The 24,938-nt window shown below is 44.6% G+C and overlaps 1 protein-coding gene across 4 annotated transcripts in view; it reads right to left on the bottom strand.

Moving 5' to 3' along the window:
- Positions 1 to 2,344: 2,344 nt before the first annotated feature.
- LOC110531878 (actin filament-associated protein 1) overlaps positions 2,345 to 24,938 on the bottom strand; it is a 109,866-nt gene continuing 87,272 nt past the window's right edge. For 3 of the 4 annotated variants that reach the window (XM_036987777.1, XM_036987778.1, XM_036987776.1), the window contains 12 exons: positions 24,043 to 24,126; positions 17,366 to 17,447; positions 14,315 to 14,467; positions 10,850 to 11,061; positions 10,351 to 10,496; positions 7,726 to 7,840; positions 7,072 to 7,311; positions 5,460 to 5,580; positions 4,064 to 4,228; positions 3,418 to 3,608; positions 2,780 to 2,947; positions 2,345 to 2,537 (listed from right to left, as the gene is read on the bottom strand). In XM_036987777.1, the coding sequence (XP_036843672.1) occupies positions 2,511 to 2,537; positions 2,780 to 2,947; positions 3,418 to 3,608; positions 4,064 to 4,228; positions 5,460 to 5,580; positions 7,072 to 7,311; positions 7,726 to 7,840; positions 10,351 to 10,496; positions 10,850 to 11,061; positions 14,315 to 14,467; positions 17,366 to 17,447; positions 24,043 to 24,126 (1,704 nt within the window). In that variant the 3' untranslated portion in view covers positions 2,345 to 2,510. The remainder of the gene's footprint in view (positions 2,538 to 2,779; positions 2,948 to 3,417; positions 3,609 to 4,063; positions 4,229 to 5,459; positions 5,581 to 7,071; positions 7,312 to 7,725; positions 7,841 to 10,350; positions 10,497 to 10,849; positions 11,062 to 14,314; positions 14,468 to 17,365; positions 17,448 to 24,042; positions 24,127 to 24,938) is intronic. The other variant, XM_036987779.1, reaches the window with a different exon arrangement.

Raw genomic sequence — 24,938 nt, 5'->3', positions numbered from 1 at the left:
TTTCAAAATGGATTAGACACTTAACTTGTCCTCCTCTCCCTCATCTCGTGGTGACTATGACTAGCTCTAGCTCGCCGTCTAGTGGGACTTTGGCCGGAATTCAATCCCATGGCAGGTTATAGACATTGTGGCTTTTAATGGGGTAGTTCACCCAAATTACAAAATGACACATTGATTTCTTTACACGGTAAGCAGTCTATGTACAACGTGTGACAGCAATCCAAGCTTTGGGTTTAGTTTCCCTGGCAGTGGCTGGTACCTTTTCCAAATGCTAACGTTTTAGCATTTCTGGTACAAATCCCATTCAAGTCATGGTATCACGATATCAGAATTTTTCGCATCATGTTCAAATCATCAATAACTGACGTTTGGTGAGCTTCACAATAACATGTAGATACTTTTGGATGATGCACGAACAATGCTAATATTGGTCCCATGGCTTCAATGGGATTTGTGCCACAAATGCTAAAACGTTAGCATTTCGAAAACAGTGCCAGGGAAACTAATCCAAAGCATGGATTTCTGTCATACCTTGTCCATTGACTGCCTACACGGTAAGGAATATGTCAATATGTGATTTTGTGTAAACCATCCCTTTAAAGGCAATGTTCTCAGGTTTGCGGAGATCCAATTCACGGCAAATGCTGTTTATATATGCGATCGGATTTGAATCCCGGCATCAATCTGACAGAATGGAAAAGCTATACAAATATTTACACTCTGATAACTTGAGAAACCTCCATTGGTGGCCATTTTTGCTATGCACAGCCTCATATTCCAACCAAATACACCATAAACCAGCCATTTTAAAAGGTAAATGTGCCTTTGAGTAAATGGTAAAAGCTTGTTTGCAGTAGTACATCAACATGCTACTTCTCACTCCTACAAAGCACAGTGGTTAGGTTACACTGAGCTGTGTGGATACGACAGTATTTGCAGTGTACTGTAGATGTGGTAAAAGCATTACCAAAAGCACCATTAGAAATAAAATGACAAATGTGTGTGCTTGTGTGTTCACGTGCACGTGCCTATGTGGTGTGTATGAGCTGAAACGTGTTGCTACAGTAGAAGTTGGAAGTTCAAGAATCCACAACTAGGTCAGTCTCTTGTTGAAGCGGAGAACACACAGTATTTCTGACCATACAGGCCTCTATTTCTAACAGTGTATTAGTGATGGGGATGGAATGTGCCTTGGAGACGTTTCAACACGCGCACACACACACACGGTCGTGCGCACTAACACGCAAGCCACAAACACGCTCACTCACACACACAGTCGTGCGCACTAACACGCAAGCCACAAACACGCTCACTCACACACACACAGAGTCGTGCGCACTAACACGCAAGCCACAAACACACTCACTCACACACAGTCGTGCGCACTAACACGCAAGCCACAAACACGCTCACTCACACACACACACAGTCGTGCGCACTAACACGCAAGCCACAAACACGCTCACTCACTCACACAGTCGTGCGCACTAACACGCAAGCCACAAACATGCTCACTCACACACACACACAGTCGTGCGCACTAACACACAAGCCACAAACACGCTCACTCACACACACAGTCGTGTGCACTAACACACAAGCCACACACCAGATCAGATCACAGGGCTACAGTACACCAGTGGCATGATTAAAAGAGCTGGGCCGAGGCTCCTGGTTGTCAAGCTTAAATATAAGAGGCCACGTTACTTGAGGTTTTAGGATTTTTCCAATACCAGAGGCCAAACTCACCAGGACACGACCACGCCTTAGCCTGACCTGCACTTTACTGAGTGAAGCATTCCATTGGCCCACTCACAACATCAACCAGTAGGGAGTAGGTGTATTGCTGGTTTGATGATCTGCAAATCATCTGGATTGCCTAACAGTGATACTGATGATTCGATTAACCCATTTAGATGACGTGAACATTAGTGGCGCAGTGCAGTTACCACTCTAAACATATGCTTGTGAACAAGAGAGCTTCTAACTGAGTAGGAAAGATAACATGGGCGCTTACTTATGGAGAGCCAGCTATACTATAAAACAAGCATTAAATATTATCAACATAAATAATCACAGGGATGTTTACTTAATAAACATTTACAAATAAATACTTGGTTTTGCACTTGATTTATGAACCCCAAGAGTTGTAGAAACCAGATTTGTATGTGATGGACAAACAGATCACAAAAGACCGTCTATGAATGGATGTCTGCTTGAAAAGAAAGAAAACAATTGGACGAATACCAAAACCGCACGACAGAGTAGTTCAAACATGCCAGATATAATACACGGTATTATACAATAGTAAGCTACAAAAAGAGTGCTATTTCTTTATGTTTTGGAAATAAAGTATACTCAAATCAGCATCGTCTTTCTGGTTGGCTATGCTACGCTTGTAGTGTACTCCTCTTCAACCTTCTTCCCCCATGTGAAAAGTGAATAAATATATACACACACACAAAAAAACAAGCTGGTACAATAGGATCGTTTGTGAAGAGAGTTGCTGCTTATGTGCCAGTCTTCATCTCCCATTCCTGCAACGAAGGGAACAGTGACTGTGCTTGGGTGTCAGGATATCAATGCAAATGCATGCAAATAATACAACGCATAAAATCGCATGTACTTACAGTTACATGCAGCTAAATGCAAATTCGGTATCGTCATTGGACTGGGCTGGGATGTGTGGCAATGGATGTGTGTGTGTGGCAATGCAGTTGACTGAGTGCTGACTGTGTTCCGAGCGCGCGTGTGTTTGTTCTCTGTAACTCTGTCTCACCTTGGCCTTCCTGAGGACGTGGCCGCGGACGGTCGAGGGTTTCTGATTGGCCGTCCTGCGGAGGAGGGAGGCGCTGTTGACGGGCAGAGTAGAACAGCTCTCTGTGTCGCTGGTGTCACAGCTGGAGATGGGAGAGTTCTCTAGGGTACGCCTCAGCAACACTGGGGACTGGACACACAGATACACACCATTCAGAGTCAGCAGCAACAGTTTCAACACTTTATCAAAAGCCTGTTGACTGTTTGTCATCGGTATGTTGGGAATATAGCTTACACCAGACAAGTTTTTGAAATGCAGATGGAGAAATGCACATAAGGTAAAAAATTAAATAATAATTTAAGTCCCTTTAGACTATCTAGAAGACTAATTTACATGGACAAAATGCTTTTGTCTGTTCATTATTCAAGAGAAGGACACCTTTTCACAGTATTGAAACTCAGCCATAGGTCATGGACATGGTCGGTGTAGCCAGAAGAGGGCTGGGTCCTCTCTAGGTTTCTTCCTAGGTTCCTGCCTTTCTAGGGAGTTTTTCCTAGCCACTGTGCTTCTACATCTGCATTGCTTGCTCTTAGGGGTTGTAGGCTGAGTATCTGCTGATGTAAAAAGTCTCAATAAAATAAATGTGATTGAGGTCTAACCTGCGGGCTGGAGGTGCCAGACTTGGGCTCAATGGTGAGTCCCAGGGTGACTCCTCCACTCAGGGCCTTCTTCAGACTCTCCTTGACCTCCGTCAGCTCCAGCTCCAGGCTCACCCTCTCGTCCTCCTTCAGCTTGCACTCGTCCTCCACCTTCTTCAGCCGCTCCACCAGAGACACAGCGGAACGCTTACCTGAGGGAGGGAGGAATGAAGAGGAAGGAGGTTCACTCCCGGTTCCCGTCTTACTGTTATTTTAGTTTATTGACAAGTTTCTCAGGATAAGAACGTCTGATACATGACTCCCATCTCTCCCCCTCCAAACCAGTCTTCCATCCCGCACCACTCACTCCTAACCATAATCCACCCGTGACTCCATCATACACCACTAACTCCCACATGTCCACTCTTCCTTCCAACACTCATTCCATCTCCCACCACTCTAAACCGCTCTTCCTCTTCTCCTCCAATAATATCTCCCCATACTTTCACTCCCACCTCTCTCCCCGTCTAATCCTTCGTCTCTCACCACTTACTCTTTACCTCACCCCCTTCTCTCTCTATCTTGGAAAAAGCAGTGTGTGTGTGTGTGTGCGTGAATGTGTCTGTATGTCTGTCTAAGTGTGCATGCGTTTGTCTCTCTGTTGTACCGGTGCTGGCCTCCATGGCGGTGCGCAGGTCTTTCCGGTCCTTCTTCAGCTGGGTCAGACGATTCCTGATGTCCTGCTTCCTCCTCATCAGCTCCTCCTCTTTAGCCTGCAGCCGCTTTGCGTCCGCCTCCACGCGGTTCTTACCGTACTTATACTGCTCTGCGCCTGCAGGAGAGAGAGGGGCTTTACGCCATATATCCCTTCGCGAAGTTAAAACCAAAATGCTCCTTAGGTGGTGGGAAACGGGTTATGGAAGGGGGGGGGAGAAGGAGGGGAGAAGGAGGGATTAGGGGGAGGGAGAAGGAGAGAATGAGATCCAAAAGGAGGTAAGGAAATATGTGAAGAAGGGTGGATTGCTATGAGAGGAAAGGAGGGAGTGGTGAAAGAAAAAGACCATGCTCATCAGAGTTGTAGACGAGGCATAAACTGACCAGAAACCCATTGAACCCAAACCTCAGCCTATAAGCACTCCTTAATCAAACAGAGTAGAGTAGGGACTAGGAACCGACCGTGCTGAAAAAAAAAGAGGCCACTAGAACCTCTCCACACCACTGAAGTACGACTGTGTGTGTGAGTGTGTGTGTGCGCCTGCGTGCGTGCCTCACTAGCACATTAGCCTCTACGAAGGACCAAATAATCAATCAAACCACCACTTGACATCTCCAACCATCAATATGGGCCTATTTTAGCTTGACATTAAACAAGTATTGTGTAACATACACTAAATCCAAAATGGCACATAGTTGGTATCCCCTACGAACACGATGCTTACAAAAGCGACCAAATATGAGAAAGTGGGTTCAAAACTGTCGTAGTTCACACATTACTGAAAACACACAGACCTTCACCACAAAGATTAGCCTCACCAGTAACCACGGGTCACCCTGGCCAAATATTCAAGCTGCTACTTGAACATTGACTCGACGTTGAATGATAGTTTGGTCCGGGTATGTCATGGTAATCCTCCATAAGGCTGGGATTTACAACGGATGGTTTCAAGGAAGCCGTCTTCGCACCATCCAAAGATATTTACTCCTGCTGCTCCACCAACTGTAATTTGTGAATTCCGGATTTTTTTTTGTGTGTGGCTCCAGTTTTCCTAGAAAGCGATCAGTGGTGGGTTTGACTGGGACTGAGGAGTGGGGAGCCAGACTTCATGTCTGCTAAGACCAGGCTACTGCTAAATATCACAGCTAGCAGACTGTATAAGGGCTGACTAGAAGTGACAGGCTAGCAGTAGCTTATGAATTATCACACTGGTATGTACTGTGTCATGATTTATAGAAAGACTCATACACTCATGGGAATGGGTGTGTGTGTCTCGCTCACTCGCTCTCATTCTATCTAGCTCTCAAACTCCCAAACTCCCACACACACACACACACTAGACTCTTACTGGAGTTGTTGCGTTTCACAGATGCTCCACTGGTTGTTCCATTGGTCTTCTTGGCCTGGTTCTTGTCCAACTTCTGTTTAGACGCTGTCCCATTGGTCACTGGGGCCTTCTTTCCCTTCAGCTGATTGGTCGAGAAGGAGGAAGCGAGAGAGCAGGCATTCACAATCTGGTTGAAACGCACAGTCCTTAAAATATTAACTACAATTTGCAGCTATAATGAAAACCACTACGCTACAGTTCAAACATACAGTTAAAATGTCCACAACCCGCTTCCAATAAAAATCAACCATGCCCATCTAAATTCCCAGGTGGGTAAGATCATGTGAACGACTCTGTGCACAGCTGTAGAAATGAATTGCACGTTAAACACATGACACTAAAAGTATGAATCCCACAGTAATCCCAGCATTAGGCTAAACCAGCCCTATTGAACTGTATTCCCCTGGAGAGTGTGTGTGTGTGTGTGCGTGTGGACTACTATATAACCAGGGGTTTGGATGTGGTGCTCTACCATTCAGTTTCAATTAGCTTTACTGAAAGCATCAGGGCCATTGAGCCGGAGTTGTACACCTAGCAGGATGACATTAAACACTGGCGCAGGCTTTGTGGCGCAGGGTTCCATGTTAACACCCCTGGCCATAAACACACACGCACACGGACCGATGCATGCAAGCACACACACACATCAAAGCTCAACTCTACAAAGCCAAGTGGTGACTTATGCGAGTAACAGTGCTAGGTGGCGTTTCCAACTCACATCCATGTAGGCTATAAAAATATAATTACATACATGCATGCAGGCGATGGTCGTTGTAAAGGCAAGGAGCAGTATAAACACACAGAGGACACACACACATACACACACACACACACACACACACACACAAAGGAGGAAAAGCCTCTATCATCTGGGTGGTCTGAAGTGCTCCCACAGATACGCTGCCAAACACACTGCAGATATTCGATCCCCTCTTACTTCTCTCAATCCGATATCAGGCCTCTAGCTAAAGTGTTGCATGGTCAATGTCTCAGACCCTAACTAACTCCCAGATACTCAATACCGGACAGAGTATTTTTTAGTAAGAGCTGCACTACAGCAGGACTAAGCTAGCGGGGATTTTGAGGATAATGTCTCAAAACCTGGATTCTGGGTGGCCAGTATCAACACCATTACATTAAATGTTTCTGCAGGAATAATAAATGTAATAAGAATTGAGACTCAAATCCCATGATTGAATCCCTCCCCCTGCCCATTGTTAGGCATACCGCTTACCTCTCCCTCAGCAAAGACACACTAGCACACGGAGGGGACAAAACATTACAAACGCCTCACTAATACCGAGTTGCACCCCTACCCCACAGCACAGCCTATAATTTGTCGCTGCATGTACTCTACAAGGTGTCGAAAGCAATCCACAGGAAAGCTGGCCCGTGTTGACTCTAATGCTTCCCACAGTTGTGTCAAGTTGTCTGGAATGCCATTTGTGTGGTGGGTCATTCATGATACACACGGGAAACTGCTGAGAGTGAAAAAACCCAGCAGCGTTGCAGTTCTTGACACACTTAATTAATTAAGGTTGCGTTAATGTTAAGACAGCAGAGCGTTAGTCACCTGAGTACCGGCTTTAGTGTTAGTGTTAGCTGAGGAAGAGGAGGAGAGGAATTTGGATTTAACAGGGCCAGGGGTTTTGCCGTGGCTGGAGGAAGAGGCTAGGCGGCTGGGCTTGGGGGAGTAGCGGGCGGCCAGTTTGGGCGAAGGCATGTTCTCATAGAGGTCAGCATCCTCATACAACACCTCCTCTCTCAGACGTCGCCCTCCGGTGGCAGGGCTGGAGTATAACGCCTCTGGGTCCTTATGTTAGAGGTAGGCATGCAGAGAGGAGAGGAAACGGAGGAGGAGATTAAAGGAAATAAAGAGAAAAATAAGAGAAACAAGGACATGAAAAGGGAATAAAGGGAAGGAGTACATTTGAAAAAGAGCAACAACAAAAAAAGTCAGGAAAAGGGGAAAAAAGAGAAAAGAAGAGAGGAAGCCAAAGGGTTGTTATTGTTACAGAAAAGTGAGCTAGAGCAGAGGAAAGCACTTGCACAATTATTAATCAAAGTCGGATTAGAGTGAGAAAGAGGAAGAGAAACAGAAAGATACCCGATGCAAGCCATCACAAGCAGCGCAGCATCCAGATATAATAGTTGCTGAGATATTGCAGAAATATGTGCGCTAATTTGTTTGTTTTCTCAGTGTGTGTGTGTGTGTGTGTGTCCTTACCGTTCCATTGATGGGCACATCATCATAGTGCAGTGCCATTCCAGAGGGGCAGGCATAACCGTTCACAGGGTTGTCCAGATAGGGGTTGGGAGATACAACACGTTTACTAGTGAAGCTGAGGAGAAAATGCACATATCCATGAGTGAGTGATAATACATCAGGGAATCGACATGTAAAAAGTTGTTATAGTCCAAAAGCAAAGCGCTTATACAACACGTGGAGTCTAGAGTGGGGAATATGGAGAGGTTTGTCCATGAAGGACCTTTATAGCTGGACACTTACACTGAGTGTACAAAACATTAAGGTCACCTTCCTAATGAGTTGCACCCTCCACTTTTGCCCTCTGAACAGCCTCAATTACTCGAGGCATGGAAGCTACAAGGTGTCGAAAGCGTTTCCACAGAGACGCTGTGTTCCATATTGACTCTAATTGCTTCCCTCAGTTGTGTCAAGTTGGCTGGATGTCCTTTAGGTGGTGGACCATTCTTGATGCACACGGGGAAACTGTTGCACGTGAAAAACACAGCAGCGTTGCAGTTCTTGACACAAACTGGTGCGCCTGGCGCCTACTACCATACCCTGTTCAAAGGCACTTAAATGCTGGGTCTTGCCCATTCAACCTCAATGGCACACACACACAATCCATGTCTCAGTTGTATCGAAGCTTAAAAATCTTTTTTTTAACATGTCTCCTCCCCTACATCTACACTGACTGAAGTGGATTTAGGAAGTGACCTTAATAAGGGATCATAACTTTTCGCCTGGATTCACCTGGTCAGCCTATTTAAATGGACAGAGCAGGTGTTCTTAATGTTTTGTACACTCGGTGTATTAGCGGTCTCATATATTGCCGGCATCAAACAAATAACAGTTCAGACATTTAGTGCTCCCTTGGGTATGCAAACGCTTTATCCAGCCCTTGCAAAGTGTATCGTGTTATTGTGTGGGGAGGACTGGCCTGCACACAGTGCTTTTGTGAAAACCCTGTTGGTCAGAGTGACACATCAAATGGCCAGAGAGCGGGAAATAAATTGGTCCAGAGATGTCCATTCCTAACTGAACGGGGGTCTGAGCGGCTGAGGGAACACCACACATACTTTTTGGGATTCAAAAACATACATTATCTGCCCCAAAAAATATTTGCTTTTTCTGAGATCCCCAATAGGGTGATAAGTACGGTGCATTCAGAAAGTATTCAGACCATTTTTCCAGATTTTGTTATGTTACAGTCTTATTCTAAAATTGATTAGATAGATGAGAAATGAAAATGTATCTACACACAATACCCCATAATGACAAAGCAAAACTTTTAGCAAATTTATTACAAATAAAAAACAGAAATGTCTTATTTACATAAGTATTCAGACCCTTTGCTATGAGACTCAAAATTGAGCTCGGGTGCATCCTGTTTCCATTGATCATCCTTGAGATGTTTCTACAACTTGATTGGAGTCCGCCTTGGTCATGATTTGGAAAGGCACACACCTTTCTATATAAGGTCACACAGTTGAATGTCCATGTCAGAGCAAAAACCAAGCCACGAGGTCGAAGGAATTGTCCGTAGAGCTTCGAGACAGGATTGTGTCGAGGCACAGATCTGGGGAAGGGTAGCAAAAAATGTCTGCACCATTGACGGTCCCCAAGAACACAGTGGCTTCCAAACTTCCATTTAAGAATGGAAGTTTGGAACATATAAGACTCTTGCTAGAGCTGGCCGCCCGGCCAAACTGAGCAATCGGGGGAGAAGATCCTTGGTCAGGGAGGTGACCAAGAACCTGATGGTCACTCTGACAGAGCTCCAGAGATCCTCTGCGGAGATGGGAGAATCTTGCAGAAGGAAAACCGTCTCGTCAGCACTCCACCAATCAGGCCTTTATGGTAGAGTGCCCAGACAGAAGCCACTTCTCAGTGAAAGGCACATGACAGCCCGCTTGGAGTTTACCAAAAGGCACCTCAGACCATGAGAAACAAGATTCTCTGGTCTGATGAAACCAAGATTGAACTCTTTGGCCTGAAGGCCAAGTGTCATGTCTAGAAGAAACATGGCACCATCCCTACAGAGAAGCATGGTGGCAGCATCATGCTGTGGGGATGTTTTTCAGAGGCAGGGACTGGGAGACTAGTCAGGATTGAGGGAAAGATGAATGGAGCAACGTACAGACAGATCCTTGATGAAAACCTGCCCCAGAGCACTCAGGACCTCAGACTGGAGCAAAGGTTCCCTTCCAACAGGGCAACGACCCTAAGCACACAGCCAAGACAATGCAAGAGCGGCTTCGGGACAAGTGGCCCAGCCAGAGCCCGGACTTGAACCCAATATAACATCTCTGGAGAGAACTAAAAATAGCTGTGCAGCAACGCTCCCCATCCAACCTGACAGAGCTTGAGAGGATCTGCAGAGAAGAATGGGAGAAACTCCCCAAATACAGGTGTGCCAAGCTTGTAGCATCATACCCCAAAAGACTCGAGGCTGTAATTGCTACCAAAGGTGCTTCAACAAAGTACGAAAATGTAATATTTCTAAAAACCCGTTTCTGCTTTGTCATTATGTGGTATTGTGTGTAGATTGATGAGGGAAAAACGGCAGTGTGTGTGTGTGCGCACGCGTGTATGTGTGTGTCTAACCAGAAGGACTGCTTGGCCAGCTGGATGACGTTAGCGGTAGTCTCTACGTCTATGTAGTCGTAGTGCAGGGCAGCAGGGTCTGTGGTGGAACCAGTCTCAGCGAGCAGCACCCCCAACCACCGACCCATACTCTCTGAGGAGGACGCCTGGAGAGAAGAGGAGAGGTGGGTTAGAGATTATTACGCTAATTTAAAGAAACTAGTATCTATATATTTATGTTAATACTATTCATTGGTTTAGAAAACAGGTGTACCTATGTATAAACTTCAACAACAAAAAATGATAAAACAAGAGATAACTTTCCATAATTTTTTCCCATCCAATCCGTACTATCACTACAACATTAGCACTTCACAGTGCCGTAGGACAAAATTGCCCTACGACACTGATCTAAGGTCAGACCTGATGACCATGAAGGTTCAGAGTTGGCGAGGGTAAGCTGATCCTAGATCTGAACCTAAGACTAACCTCCACCCGAGCCAATTGACCGCCAACCTACCTCCAGTACAGCCACCTCCTGTCCATTGCGGAGCAGGCGGAAGGCGAAGGGGTGTTTGGAGTCTAGCCCGGGGCTGACCTCGCAGCCTCGGAGGGGCAGGCTGGCCATATGGGTCTTCAGGTCAGCGCGGTCCTTATGGAGCAACAGCTGGTTGTCCTTCAGACGACACCAACGCTCACGCCAGCGGTTATTGGACATCACGTTCAGGTAGCCTGTCAATCAGACAAGACGGACCAGTTAGGACAAAAGGGTGGGGTAAAATGGCCAATAGCGAAACAGCAGACCAGAAAATGAGTCTATAGCTGTAGTTCTGGCTGTTCTCATTCAAAACGTGTCCCCATTCGTTCTATAAGCCCTCTATATAACAATACCTATACGACCAAATCCACCCTTTATATACAGTGGCAAGAAAAAGTATGTGAACCCTTTGGAATTACCTGCATTTCTGCATAAATTGATCATCAAATTTGATCTGATCTTCATCTAAGTCACAACAATAGACACACATAGTGTGCTTAAACTAGTAACACACAAATTATTGTATTTTTCTTGTCTATATTGAATACATAATTTAAACATGCACAGTGTAGTGTCGTGTCGCTATTCTATAAAATCCTTTCTCTGTAATTAATATTACCTGATTGAGCTTATCATGTAAATGTAATTAACTAGAAAGTCGGGGCACAACAAAATAATATTTATAGAGCTGTTATCTTCCGAATAAACTCTTCAAGACCTAGTAATATTTTACATCAATAGCAGTCAATATTAATCGTCACCTTATTTCAGTCTCAAACAAGAATTTACAACTTTCAGATATCTTCACGAACCCTGGCTAACAAGTTGAATCAGCAATACAAAATTGGGTTTAATTGTTAATTTACTAAATACCTCATCAATCACACAGAATTACATATACACAGAATGAATCGTACATTGATTACAAATGATGTCATAAAGGAAAACGTCCCTAGCGGACGGAACAGATATGACAGCTGGTTACACAAAGAAAAGGGGGATTGAGTTTGAGTGAAAGAGCGGGAAAACTGAGGAACAAAGGGGGAAGCGATGTCTCTCATTAGGCAGCTACTCTATCGTCAATATAGTATCTTATGCATTCTAAATTACCGCCCATTTGGAAAAGGAAAATGCAATAAATATTTACTCTGAGCTGCGCTACAATAGTTTGGTGGTAGATGGATGGCCGTGTTGCTCAACAGAGTCCTATGTCCTTTGAAGAGTGTCTCTGGTGGTGAACAGGAAACGTTGTAGTGTCGTCATTGGGTGGTAGATGGGATACTCCACCTGTCCTTTCCTAGCCCACGTTTTTAGCTGCTGTTGCTAACTCAACTGCTAGGATGTCTCACTTCCTTAGTGAATAAGAGTTCAAAGTTCATACCATTCACATCCAAAGCTCTCGCTGAGGTTGGCTTAGTTCTGTAGTTGACATGTTAATCCTTCTAAACGTATGGGCCGTCGTCCTCACGTCCTCTGAACAGGAGATAACATTTTTCGTCAAGGCTTTATATAGTGGAGGGAGAAGGGTGTGTTTTCATAGTTTTATAACCCATGTCTCTTCACCAGGAATGGGCCACTGTTTGAGCAGAGCCCTAACCTTATGAAAAGCCAAATCTCTCATTTGGAAGCTAAAATTACATTGAATCTTTTCACCAATAATTGTATATTCAAACATTTAAATTGCACAACAATTCCATGTGAATCTGATAACTATAATGTGTAGACTTTCCACTGTACCGTTTATGTCATCCTATCATTGATGAGAATGTCTCAGATGACAACCGAACTGACAACATATTCATTAAGTACCAACGCATATGTTCAACTGGTCGGATTACCAAAATATGGTTAATTTCCCCCCAACTTCTGATGTTCCCACAATCCCTATGTTAACCAAGGGATTTTCAATAGTCACATCAGTAGGGTAGAGAGAGGAAAAAGGGGGGAAGAGGTATTTATGACTGTCATAAACCTACCCCCAGGCCAGCGTCATGACAGTAGGTTGGAAAAAGTATGAACCCCTAGGCTAATGACTTCTCCAAAAGCTAATTGGAGTCAGGAGTCAGCTAACTTGGAGTCCAATCAATGAGATAAGATTGGAGATGTTGGTTAAAGCTGACTTGCCCTATAAAAACACAAAAAAATGTGAGTTTGTTATTCACAAGAAGCATTGCCTGATGTGAACCATGCCTCGAAAAAAAGAGATCTCAGAAGACCTATGATTAAGAATTGTTGACTAGCATAAAGCTGGAAAGGGTTACAAAAGTATCTCTAAAAGCCTTGATGTTCATCAGTCCATGGTAAGACAAATTGTCTATAAATGGAGAAAGTTCAGCACTGTTGCTACTCTCCTTAGGAGTGGCCGTCCTGCAAAGATGACTGCAAGAGCACAGCGCAGAATGCTCAATGAGGTTAAGAATAATCCTAGAGTGTCAGCTAAAGACTTACAGAAATCTCTGTTGACAAGTCTATGATACGTAAAACACTAAACAAGAATGGTGTTCATGGGAGGACATCCCGGTAGTAGCCACTGATGCCCCAAAAAATATTGTTGCACGTCTGAAGTTTGCAAAAGTGCACCTGGATGTTCCACAGCACTACTGGCAAAATATTCTGTGGACAGATGAAACAGTTGAGTTGTTGGAAGGAACACACAACACTATGCGTGGAGAAAAAAAAGGCACAGCACACCAACATCAAAACCTCATCCCAACTGTAAAGTATGGTGGAGGGAGCATCATGTTTTGTGGCTATTTTGTTGCCTCAGGGCCTGGACAGCTTGCTGTCATAGGCGGAAAAATAAATTCCCAAGTTTATCATGCCATTTTGCAGGAGAATGTTAGGCTATCCGTCCGCCAATTGAAGCTCAACAGAAGTTGGGTGATGCAACAGGATAACGACCCAAAACACAGAAGTAAATGAACAACAGAATGGCTTCAACAGAAGAAAATATGCCTTCTGGAGTGGCCCAGTCAGAGTCCTAACCTCAACCCGATTGAGATGCTGTGGCATGACCTCAAGAGAGCAGGTCACACCAGACACTCCAAGAATATTGCGAAACTGAAACAGTTGGTGGTCAAAAATTCCTCCTGACCGTTGTGCAGATCTGATCCGCAACCACAGAAAACGTTTGGTTGAGGTTATTGCTTCCAAAGGAGGGTCAACCAGTTATTAAATCCAAGGGTTCACATACTTTTTCCACCCTGCACTGTGAATCTTTACACAGTGTGCTCAATAAAGACATGAAAATGTATAATTGTCTGTGTGTTATTAGTTTAAGCAGACTGTATTTGTCTATTGTTGTGACCTAGATGAAGATCAGATCAAATTTTATGACCATTTTATGCAGAAATCCAGGTATTTCCAAAGGGTTCACATACTTTTTCTTGCCACTGTAGGTTGACCTCTAAACCCCAGATGTGCTCTAACCCCTAAGAGGTGTCTTACCACAGGTGGGTATGTCCTCCTCGGCTGAAGATGTCTGTTCGTCAGTGGACGGCTTCTTTTTGCCCAGGCCAATTATCTTAGTTATCTTCTTTCCCGCCCCTTTTCCCAGCGTGCCTCCCTTCTGACTCTTCTGAGAGTCCTTCTTTCCTTTACCTGAGAGAGAGAGGCATAAAGAGAGAGGGAGAGGGAGAGAAGAGGAAGAGAGAGAGAGAGAGAGAGAGAGAGAGAGGGAGTGAAAGAGCAAAGAGAGACATGCAATGTCAGAGAGCTAGACCTTCAAGGTAATTTCACCTTTAAGAATGAAAAAAATATTACATCAGCTATTTGACCAGATTGTCATATCATTTGAATATTTAGGTCAGTAATTAGGCCTCAATTCTACTAACCGAAGAGGCCCACGGACACAATGACAGTGCACATTCTCCTGTAAATACCGCTAAACTGGACTAAACCCGGTCATAAAGCCTGTCTCTCTGTGTGTCTGAATAGAAAATCTGCTGGTCGTCTGAGGGTTGTTTGGATTGTGTGGTCTGCGGTGAGCAGGGTTTGGTCGAAGAGATCCACTCTGGAAACTGCCAGAAGGGTAAACGAGAGATGAGCCACAGACAGAATGACAAGAATAGATGTCACATAGTTGAGAAGAGATGATGGAAATGGCCATAAAATGATTTGTATGTATAGTGTGTGACAGGGAGATTCACTGACTAGAAAGTAGTGCATATTCCTATAATCTTTTGTCTTAAGAAAACTGCAATATTTAAATTCTCCCAATATCTGCAGAGTTTGATTATCTGCATCATACCCATGTACATTATTACCTGTTAATATCCATTAATTACTACAGAATATAGTATAACTCCCCCTTCACAAAGTTGTGGAGGTCCCATTTTCCTTTGTGGAGACGGACACAATAGTGAGACAGAAAGAAGAGAGGGGTTTTCTGAGGCAGGGGTGCAAAATTCCCTGTGAATGATGTCATCGTAGTGAAGCAGCTGACGCTCCGAGTCTGGAGTGCTTCTGCAGACAGACGCTTACGCTGACACACACACAGAAAGACGCAGACAGACGTAAGACACACACACCTCCGCTGCCCTGCAGGAATCAACTCAACTCCCGTTACCCTGATAGTGATGATATCTACCATGGCGACAAATCTTATCAAATATGTGGCCATTTCTGCCCAACCCCTGCTAGTGATTTATTTCTCACACACACACACACACACACACACACACACACACACACACACACACACACACACACACACACACACACTCACTCTAGACTTCGGGCCTAAGGTAGGATGCCAGACACACATGTGTGAAAGAGCTTCACTTTGAATGATTATAATAATTTTCCTCTTCTGTTTGCCATGAAAGACAGGACGGAAACTCTCTGATCAGGCTAATTTGATTCCACTGAGTCAAGTTCGCTTCTTACCAGCCATGGAAGGAATGTGGCTGATTAAGCTGAAAAAGGGGGTTTGGAGACTCGTTGTTCTCCCCTCAGAAAGTGGGCAGCTGGGGTGAAATGGTGTGAGAAGAGTGGGTCTGTGGTAGTTGTTAGGCTTGGAGATGCAGTGGTACTGTAGAGATATGAGGTGATATCATCAACCACTGGCTCGCCACTGGTGACATAGTGTATGGACTCAAGCCACCACCCACCCCTACTCCGTGGGAACTAGATATGAGAGGATTGGAGGAGTGCAAGCAATATGGCAAATATTCATCCTAGCCTATCAGAGGGCATTGTGGAGCTTTACCATATAGGGGTAGGGGTAGGGGATATGGGTCAATTTGGGATTGGGCATCAAATAATAATTTATGAATGAAAGTTGGGGAATAAAAGTGGTAGCCAAGCAGCATTACCCCTCCAATCCTCCAGAGGGCAGTATCATAATACCCTCACAATTGGTCTCACCAGAGGGAGCACTACAAATGCATAGACTTACAGCAATCTGTCAAAAGCCATCAGTCAGAGATCGTGTGCATATTTCCACAACAATCACGGTTTCCCAGCTGTGATATGCAAACTATTAGACACAGGTCTATTAATCACAGCCTGGGGAGAGAGAGCGTTGGTTTGTGAGTAATGAAACCAAACACAAACAGCTCTAAATTCCAGAGAATCCAAACAAGAGGTCTCGACAAGTGAAATGAACATGTGAACCCCGCGGAATTGAGCTTGTCGAGCAAGCAGACGCTGAACAATCCCATCCTGCATTTTAGACAGCATCTCGGCTGTCTTGGTACTGGGTGCAGGAAAAAAGGATCCATATCAACTAAACGTTGAATAAATCCAAATGCTCAAGTCCATTGTTGCTGTAGCTAATCTCAATCATACTCCCCTGAACACACAAGCTGCTCTGACCCTGAAGAAAATACACCCCATCTCCAATCAACATAGAGTATAGAGGGATTTACAGCTGGGTCAACGCTGAAGAAACACAAGGCTTCATGAGCATTAAAGCTGCAATACTGTATGTAACTTTTTGGTCGACCTGACCAAATTCACATAGAAAAGTGTGTTATAGATCCGTCATTCTCTTTTGAGCGAACGTCTAAAAAGTGGTAGATCCGTTCTATGTGCTCTATTTCTATGCTTCCCGGTCTTAAGTTTAGTTTTTGTTCTATTACTTTCCACCAGCTTCAAACAGCTGAAAATACAATATTTTTGGTTATGAATAAGATATTTCACAGCGGTTTAGATGGTACAATGATTCTCTACACAATACTTACTTGTTTTGTCACTGAAATGACTCAAAACAACTCAAATTCTAGCAACTAGGAAATGGCAGAGCGATTTCTGCATAGTGCATCTTGAAGACTAAAGGATAAAGAATATGAATCTAGAGCTAAAACATGGCTTACATGCCATTACTCATTTAACTTCCAGAGGGACAGTATTGAACCAAGGGAAAGCCCAATTGAGAAGAGATTCTTTCACACCAATATCAAGAGTGTGTGTTCAAAACCAGAAAACCAGAATGCCATTAACCCAGTATGATGTGCTGTAGCTATCAAAGTATTCCAGACCCTTCCCTGGTCTCACCTTGGTCCTTACAGTCGGTGACGGTGTGTCCGTTCTCATGGGGCGGCTCGCCATCTGAGCTCGGCCTATCACATGACACCTTCTGCAATGGAGGAGTTAGAACTGTTAGACAGATATTTACATTAAAAAATATATATTTAACCCTTATTTTACAGGTAAATTGACCAAGAACACATTCTCATTTACAGCAACGACCTTGGGGATAGTTACAGGGGAGAGGAGGGGGGGATGAATGAGCCCATTGGAAGCTGGGGCTGATTAGGTGGCCATGATGGTATGAGGGCCAGATTGGGAATTTAGCCAGGACACCGGGGTTAACAATAAGTGCCATGTGATCTTCAGTGACCACAGTGTGTCAGGACACCCGTTTAACGTCCCATACAAAAGACGGAACCCTACACAGGGCAACGCTCCCAATCACTGCCCTGGGGCATTCAAAAACAAATAATAATTAGAACAGAGGAAAGAGTGCCTCCTACTGGCCCTCCAAAACCAATTCTAGCAGCAACTGGTCTCCCATCGAGGGACCGACCCGGACCAAACCTGTTTAGCTTCAGAGGCAAGCCAGCAGTGGGATGCAGGGTGGTACACATGCAGACAGAAATATAAAACAGACAAACACACACACAGACACAGAGCGAGAGAGAGAAATACATACGCACACACACACACACACACACACACAGACACAGAGCGAGAAATAGAGAGACGCGCACACACACACACAGAGCGAGAGAGAGAAAGACAGAGACGCGCACACACACACAACCATATACATAAAACACACACTGTACCCACAGAGAATCTCAGAGAGCATCTGCAACATGTTATGGTTGAAATAATTAGGCTAGGCTTCTGTGTACTGTGCCAGCTAGGGAGCGGTTTGTCATTAAACTCCTTCTGATCTGCCTAATTTTCCACCACCGTACACACACACACACACACACACACACACACACACACACAAGCTCTGTACAATAAGGCTCCAACAGTTCCAGTAAGTTTACCTGTTTTCTCCAGGCTATTGAAATCCAATAACACACTCTTCCTTCACCTCCCTACACACACTGTGCCAGAGCTGTCATTAAGTGCTATTTGGCACAACAATTACAGCTTTTACTGCAATGTGCTGCCCTGGCATCCTGCTTGTTATTAGGGAACACAGGCGAGGGGCCCTATGGCAGCATACAGGGATATGTGTGTGTATATACACTGCTCAAAAAAATAAAGGGAACACTAAAATAACACATCCTAGATCTGAATGAATGAAATATTCTTATAAAATACTTTTTTCTTTACATAGTTGAATGTGCTGACAACAAAATCACACAAAAATGATAAATGGAAATCAAATTTATCAACCCATGGAGGTCTGGATTTGGAGTCACACTCAAAATTAAAGTGGAAAACCACACTACAGGCTGATCCAACTTTGATGTAATGTCCTTAAAACAAGTCAAAATGAGGCTCAGTAGTGTGTGTGGCCTCCACGTGCCTGTATGACCTCCCTACAACGCCTGGGCATGCTCCTGATGAGGTGGCGGATGGTCTCCTTAGGGATCTCCTCCCAGACCTGGACTAAAGCATCCGCCAACTCCTGGACAGTCTGTGGTGCAACGTGGCGTTGGTGGATGGAGCGAGACATGATGATGTGCTCAATTGGATTCAGGTCTGGGGAACGGGCAGGCCAGTCCATAGCATCAATGCCTTCCTCTTGCAGGAACTGCTGACACACTCCAGCCACATGATGTCTAGCATTGTCTTGCATTAGGAGGAACCCAGGGCCAACCGCACCAGCATATGGTCTCACAAGGGGTCTGAGGATCTCATCTCGGTACCTAATGGCAGTCAGGCTACCTCTGGCGAGCACATGGAGGGCTGTGCGGCCCCCCAAAGAAATGCCACCCCACACCATGACTGACCCACCGCCAAACCGGTCATGCCGGAGGATGTTGCAGGCAGCAGAACGTTCTCCACGGCGTCTCCAGACTGTCACGTCTGTCACATGTGCTCAGTGTGAACCTGCTTTCATCTGTGAAAAGCACAGGGCGCCAGTGGCGAATTTGCCAATCTTGCTGTTCTCTGGCAAATGCCAAACGTCCTGCACGGTGTTGGGCTGTAAGCACAACACACACCTGTGGACGTCGGGCCCTCATACCAGCCTCATGGAGTCTGTTGCTGACCGTTTGAGCAGACACATGCACATTTGTGGCCTGCTGGAGGTCATTTTGCAGGGCTCTGGCAGTGCTCCTCCTTGCACAAAGGCGGAGGTAGCGGGGCTGCTGCTGGGTTGTTGCCCTCCTATGGCCTCCTCCACGTCTCCTGATGTACTGGCCTGTCTCCTGGTAGCGCCTCCATGCTCTGGACACTACACTGACAGACACAGCAAACCTTCTTGCCACAGCTCACATTGATGTACCATCCTGGATGAGCTGCACTACCTGAGCCACTTGTGTGGGTTGTAGACTCCGTCTCATGCTACCACTAGAGTGAAAGCACCGCCAGCATTCAAAAGTGACCAAAACATCAGCCAGGAAGCATAGGAACTGAGAAGTGCTCTGTGGTTATCATCTGCAGAACCACTCCTTTATTGGGGGTGTCTTGCTAATTGCCTACAATTTCCACCTGTTGTCTATTCCATTTGCACAACAGCATGTGACATTTATTGTCAATGTGTTGTCCTAAGTGGACAGTTTGATTTCACAGAAGTGTGATTGACTTGGAGTTACATTGTGTTGTTTAAGTGTTCCCTTAATTTTTTTGAGCAGTGTATAAATATATATATATATGTGTGTGTGTATATATACAGTGTGTGTGTGTGTGTGTGTGTGTGTGTGTGTGTGTGTGTGTGTGTGTGTATGTATGTATGTATGTATGTATGTATATATATATATACATATATACAGTGCCTTGCGAAAGTATTCGGCCCCCTTGAACTTTGCGACCTTTTGCCACATTTCAGGCTTCAAACATAAAGATATAAAACTGTATTTTTTTGTGAAGAATCAACAACAAGTGGGACACAATCATGAAGTGGAACGACATTTATTGGATATTTCAAACTTTTTTAACAAATCAAAAACTGAAAAATTGGGCGTGCAAAATTATTCAGCCCCCTTAAGTTAATACTTTGTATCGCCACCTTTTGCTGCGATTACAGCTGTAAGTCGCTTGGGGTATGTCTCTATCAGTTTTGCACATCGAGAGACTGACATTTTTTCCCATTCCTCCTTGCAAAACAGCTCGAGCTCAGTGAGGTTGGATGGAGAGCATTTGTGAACAGCGGTTTTCAGTTCTTTCCACAGATTCTCGATTGGATTCAGGTCTGGACTTTGACTTGGTCATTCTAACACCTGGATATGTTTATTTTTGAACCATTCCATTGTAGATTTTGCTTTATGTTTTGGATCATTGTCTTGTTGGAAGACAAATATCCGTCCAAGTCTCAGGTCTTTTGCAGACTCCATCAGGTTTTCTTCCAGAATGGTCCTGTATTTGGCTCCATCCATCTTCCCATCAATTTTAACCATCTTCCCTGTCCCTGCTGAAGAAAAGCAGGCCCAAACCATGATGCTGCCACCACCATGTTTGACAGTGGGGATGGTGTGTTCAGGGTGATGAGCTGTGTTGCTTTTACGCCAAACATAACGTCTTGCATTGTTGCCAAAAAGTTCAATTTTGGTTTCATCTGACCAGAGCACCTTCTTCCACATGTTTGGTGTGTCTCCCAGGTGGCTTGTGGCAAACTTTAAACAACACTTTTTATGGATATCTTTAAGAAATGGCTTTCTTCTTGCCACTCTTCCATAAAGGCCAGATTTGTGCAATATACGACTGATTGTTGTCCTATGGACAGAGTCTCCCACCTCAGCTGTAGATCTCTGCAGTTCATCCAGAGTGATCATGGGCCTCTTGGCTGCATCTCTGATCAGTCTTCTCCTTGTATGAGCTGAAAGTTTAGAGGGACGGCCAGGTCTTGGTAGATTTGCAGTGGTCTGATACTCCTTCCATTTCAATATTATCGCTTGCACAGTGCTTCTTGGGATGTTTAAAGCTTGGGAAATCTTTTTGTATCCAAATCCGGCTTTAAACTTCTTCACAACAGTATCTCGGACCTGCCTGGTGTGTTCCTTGTTCTTCATGATGCTCTCTGCGCTTTTAACGGACCTCTGAGACTATCACAGTGCAGGTGCATTTATACGGAGACTTGATTACACACAGGTGGATTGTATTTATCATCATTAGTCATTTAGGTCAACATTGGATCATTCAGAGATCCTCACTGAACTTCTGGAGAGAGTTTTCTGCACTGAAAGTAAAGGGGCTGAATAATTTTGCACGCCCAATTTTTCAGGTTTCGATTTGTTAAAAAAGTTTGAAATATCCAATAAATGTCGTTCCACTTCATGATTGTGTCCCACTTGTTGTTGATTCTTCACAAAAAAATACTGTTTTATATCTTTGTTTGAAGCCTGAAATGTGGCAAAAGGTCGCAAAGTTCAAGGGGGCCAAATACTTTCGCAAGGCACTGTAAATGCAAGTATTTCCCGTGACTGTATACATACATACATACACAGTATATATATACACACACACACATATATATATGTGTGTATATATATATACAATGTGTGTGTGTGTGTGTGTGTGTGTGTGTGTGTGTGTGTGTGTGTGTACACACACACACACACACTGCTCAAAAAAATTAAGGGAACACTTAGCAACACAATGTAACTCCAAGTCAATCACACATCCTCCAGGATGACCGGTTTGGCGGTGGGTCAGTCATGGTGTGGGGTGGCATTTCTTTGGGGGGCCGCACAGCCCTCCATGTGCTCGCCAGAGGTAGCCTGACTGAAGTTTACATACACCTTGGCCAAATGCATTTGAACTCAGTTTCTCAATTCCTGAAATTTAATCCTAGTAAAAATTCTCTGTCTTAGGTCAGTTAGGATCACCACTTCATTTGAAGAATGTGAAATGTCAGAATAATAGCAGAGAGAATGATTTATTTCAGCTTTTTCTTTCATCACAGTCCCAGTGGGTCAGAAGTTTACATACACTCAATCCGGATTTGGTAGCAATGCCTTTAAATGGTTTAACTTGGGTCAAACGTTTCGGGCATCCTTCCACAAGCTTCCCACAATAAGTCGGGTGAATTTTGTCCCATTCCTCCTGACAGAGCTGGTGTAACTGAGTCAGGTTTGTAGGCCTCCTTGCTCGCACACGCTTTTTCAGTTCTGCCCACACATTTTCTATAGGATTGAGGTCAGGGCTTTGTGATGGCCACTCCAATACCTTGACTTTGTTGTCTTTAAGCCATTTTGCCACAACTTTGGAAGTATGCTTGTGGTCATTGTCTATTTGGAAGACCCATTTGCGACCAAGCTTCAACTTCCTGACTGATGTCTTGAAATGTTGCTTCAGTATATCCACATAATTTTTCTTCCTCATGACGCCATCTATTTTGGGAAGTGCACCAGTCCCTCCTGCAGCAACCCCCCCCACTACATGATGCTGCCACCCCCGTGCTTCATGGTTGGGATGGTGTTCTTCGGCTCGCAAGCCTCCCTCTTTTTCCTCCAAACATAACGATGTTCATTATGGCTAAACAGTTCTATTTTGTTTCATCAGACCAGAGGACATTTCCCCAAAAAGTACGATCGTTGTCCCAATGTGCAGTTGCAAACCGTAGTCTGGCATTTTAATGGCGGTTTTGGAGCAGTTGCTTCTTCCTTGCTGAGCGGCCTTTCAGGTTATGTCAATATAGGACTCGTTTTACTGTGGATATAGATACTTTTGTACTTTTCCTCCAGCATCTTCACAGGGTCCTTTGCTGTTCTTCTGGGATTGATTTGCACCTTTCGTACAAAAGTACATTCATCTCTAGGAGACAGAACGTGTCTCCTTCCTGAGCGGTATGATGGCTGCGTGGTCCCATGGTGTTTATATTTGCATACTATTGTTTGTACAGATGAACGTGGTAGCTTCAGGCGTTTGGAAATTGCTCCCAAGGATGAACCAGACATCTGGAGGTCTCCAATTTTTTTTTCTGAGGTCTTGGCTGATTTCTTTTGATTTTCCCATGATGTCAATCCAAGAGGCACTTTTAGGTAGGCCTTGAAATATATCCACAGGTACACCTCCAAGTGACTCAAATGATGTGAATTAGCCTATCAGAAGCTTCTAAAGTCATGACATTATTTTCTGGTATTTGCCAAGCTGTTTAAAGGCACAGTAAACTTAGTGTATGTAAACTTCTGACCTACTGGAATTGTGATACACTGAATTATAAGTGAAATAATCTGTCTGTAAACAATTATTGGAAAAATTACTTGTGTCATGCACAAAGTAGATGTCCTAACCGACTTGCCAAAACTATAGTTTGTTAACAAGAAATTTGTGGAGTGGTTGAAAAACAAGTTCATGACTAAGTGTATATAAACTTCAGACTTCAACTGTATGTATGTATGTATGTATGTATGTATGTATGTATGTATGTATGTATGTATGTATGTATGTATGTATGTATGTATGTATGTATGTATGTATGTATGTATGTCCTTACCTTCACGTTGATGTGTTTGTGCACATGTTCGTTTTGATTCTGAGTTTTGCGTCTCGCTGGTGTGTGCAACTGTGTCTTTCTGTGCCTGACCCGGCGTTCTGCTCCTTACCTTCTCCAGGTCGGGCTTATGTACAGGAGACCCGGCGCCTGCTCCATCTGAGTCCCCTCCGTTGCTGCACACCTCCCTCATAACCTACAGGAAGAGGAAGACCAGACACACAACGACAGCACTGTTTAGTTACAACAATGCATCATCAGTTCATGCTCATTTCAAGCATGGGAGCAAGATTGAACAGGTCATGTCAATGGCAATTCATTTCAAAAACGTGTTACACTCTGTTACATCAGCAGATGGATCATCGTGCAGTATGAAACACACGCAGTATGAAACACACGCACCATGACTGACAGAAAAGTCGCGGGGGAAAAAGGCAACGGCTCGGTACACAGATAGCTGTACAGTACTTGACTACAGCCATTGGTCGATTGCCATCGTCGCATCCATTGTGAGACGCATCCATTGTGTTAGGTAACACGCCCATTCAGAACGGCATATCCAGGGATATCCACACACTGCATGGGGGCGTGGATGGGCTGCCAGTTTGGATCAACATGACCTCGCAGAACCTCCAACCTGGCAACCCATCAACAGCGCAACCACCACCATATTGAGTCAATATCATTGACACATGAGCAGCGAGTGAATGAATGATAACGCTATGCTAGGTTAACCTGCGAGGGGTGACTTGGGGACTACTGTGGAGACAGGCAACATGTACACGAGCACGTACGCGCACGCAGGTATGCACGCACGTACACACACACAAACAACCCTCAAAACACACACACACACAACCCTTCAAAACCATCCGCGTCTGTCCCCGCGGTGGAGTTCTTCTCAGCGACTCTGCTCACCACAGTTCATTGGCTTTGGCTGGGAGCGAACATAATTGGCGCTGCAGGGAAATTACAGGCTGTGGCTGGGCTCCATGGTTTTGGCCCTAG

This window comes from Oncorhynchus mykiss, chromosome 9 (assembly GCF_013265735.2).
Source record: "Oncorhynchus mykiss isolate Arlee chromosome 9, USDA_OmykA_1.1, whole genome shotgun sequence".
Classification (NCBI taxonomy): Eukaryota; Metazoa; Chordata; class Actinopteri; order Salmoniformes; family Salmonidae; genus Oncorhynchus; species Oncorhynchus mykiss.
The sequence above is the reverse complement of the archived record's forward strand: the minus strand, read 5'-3'. Positions and strand labels throughout refer to the sequence as shown.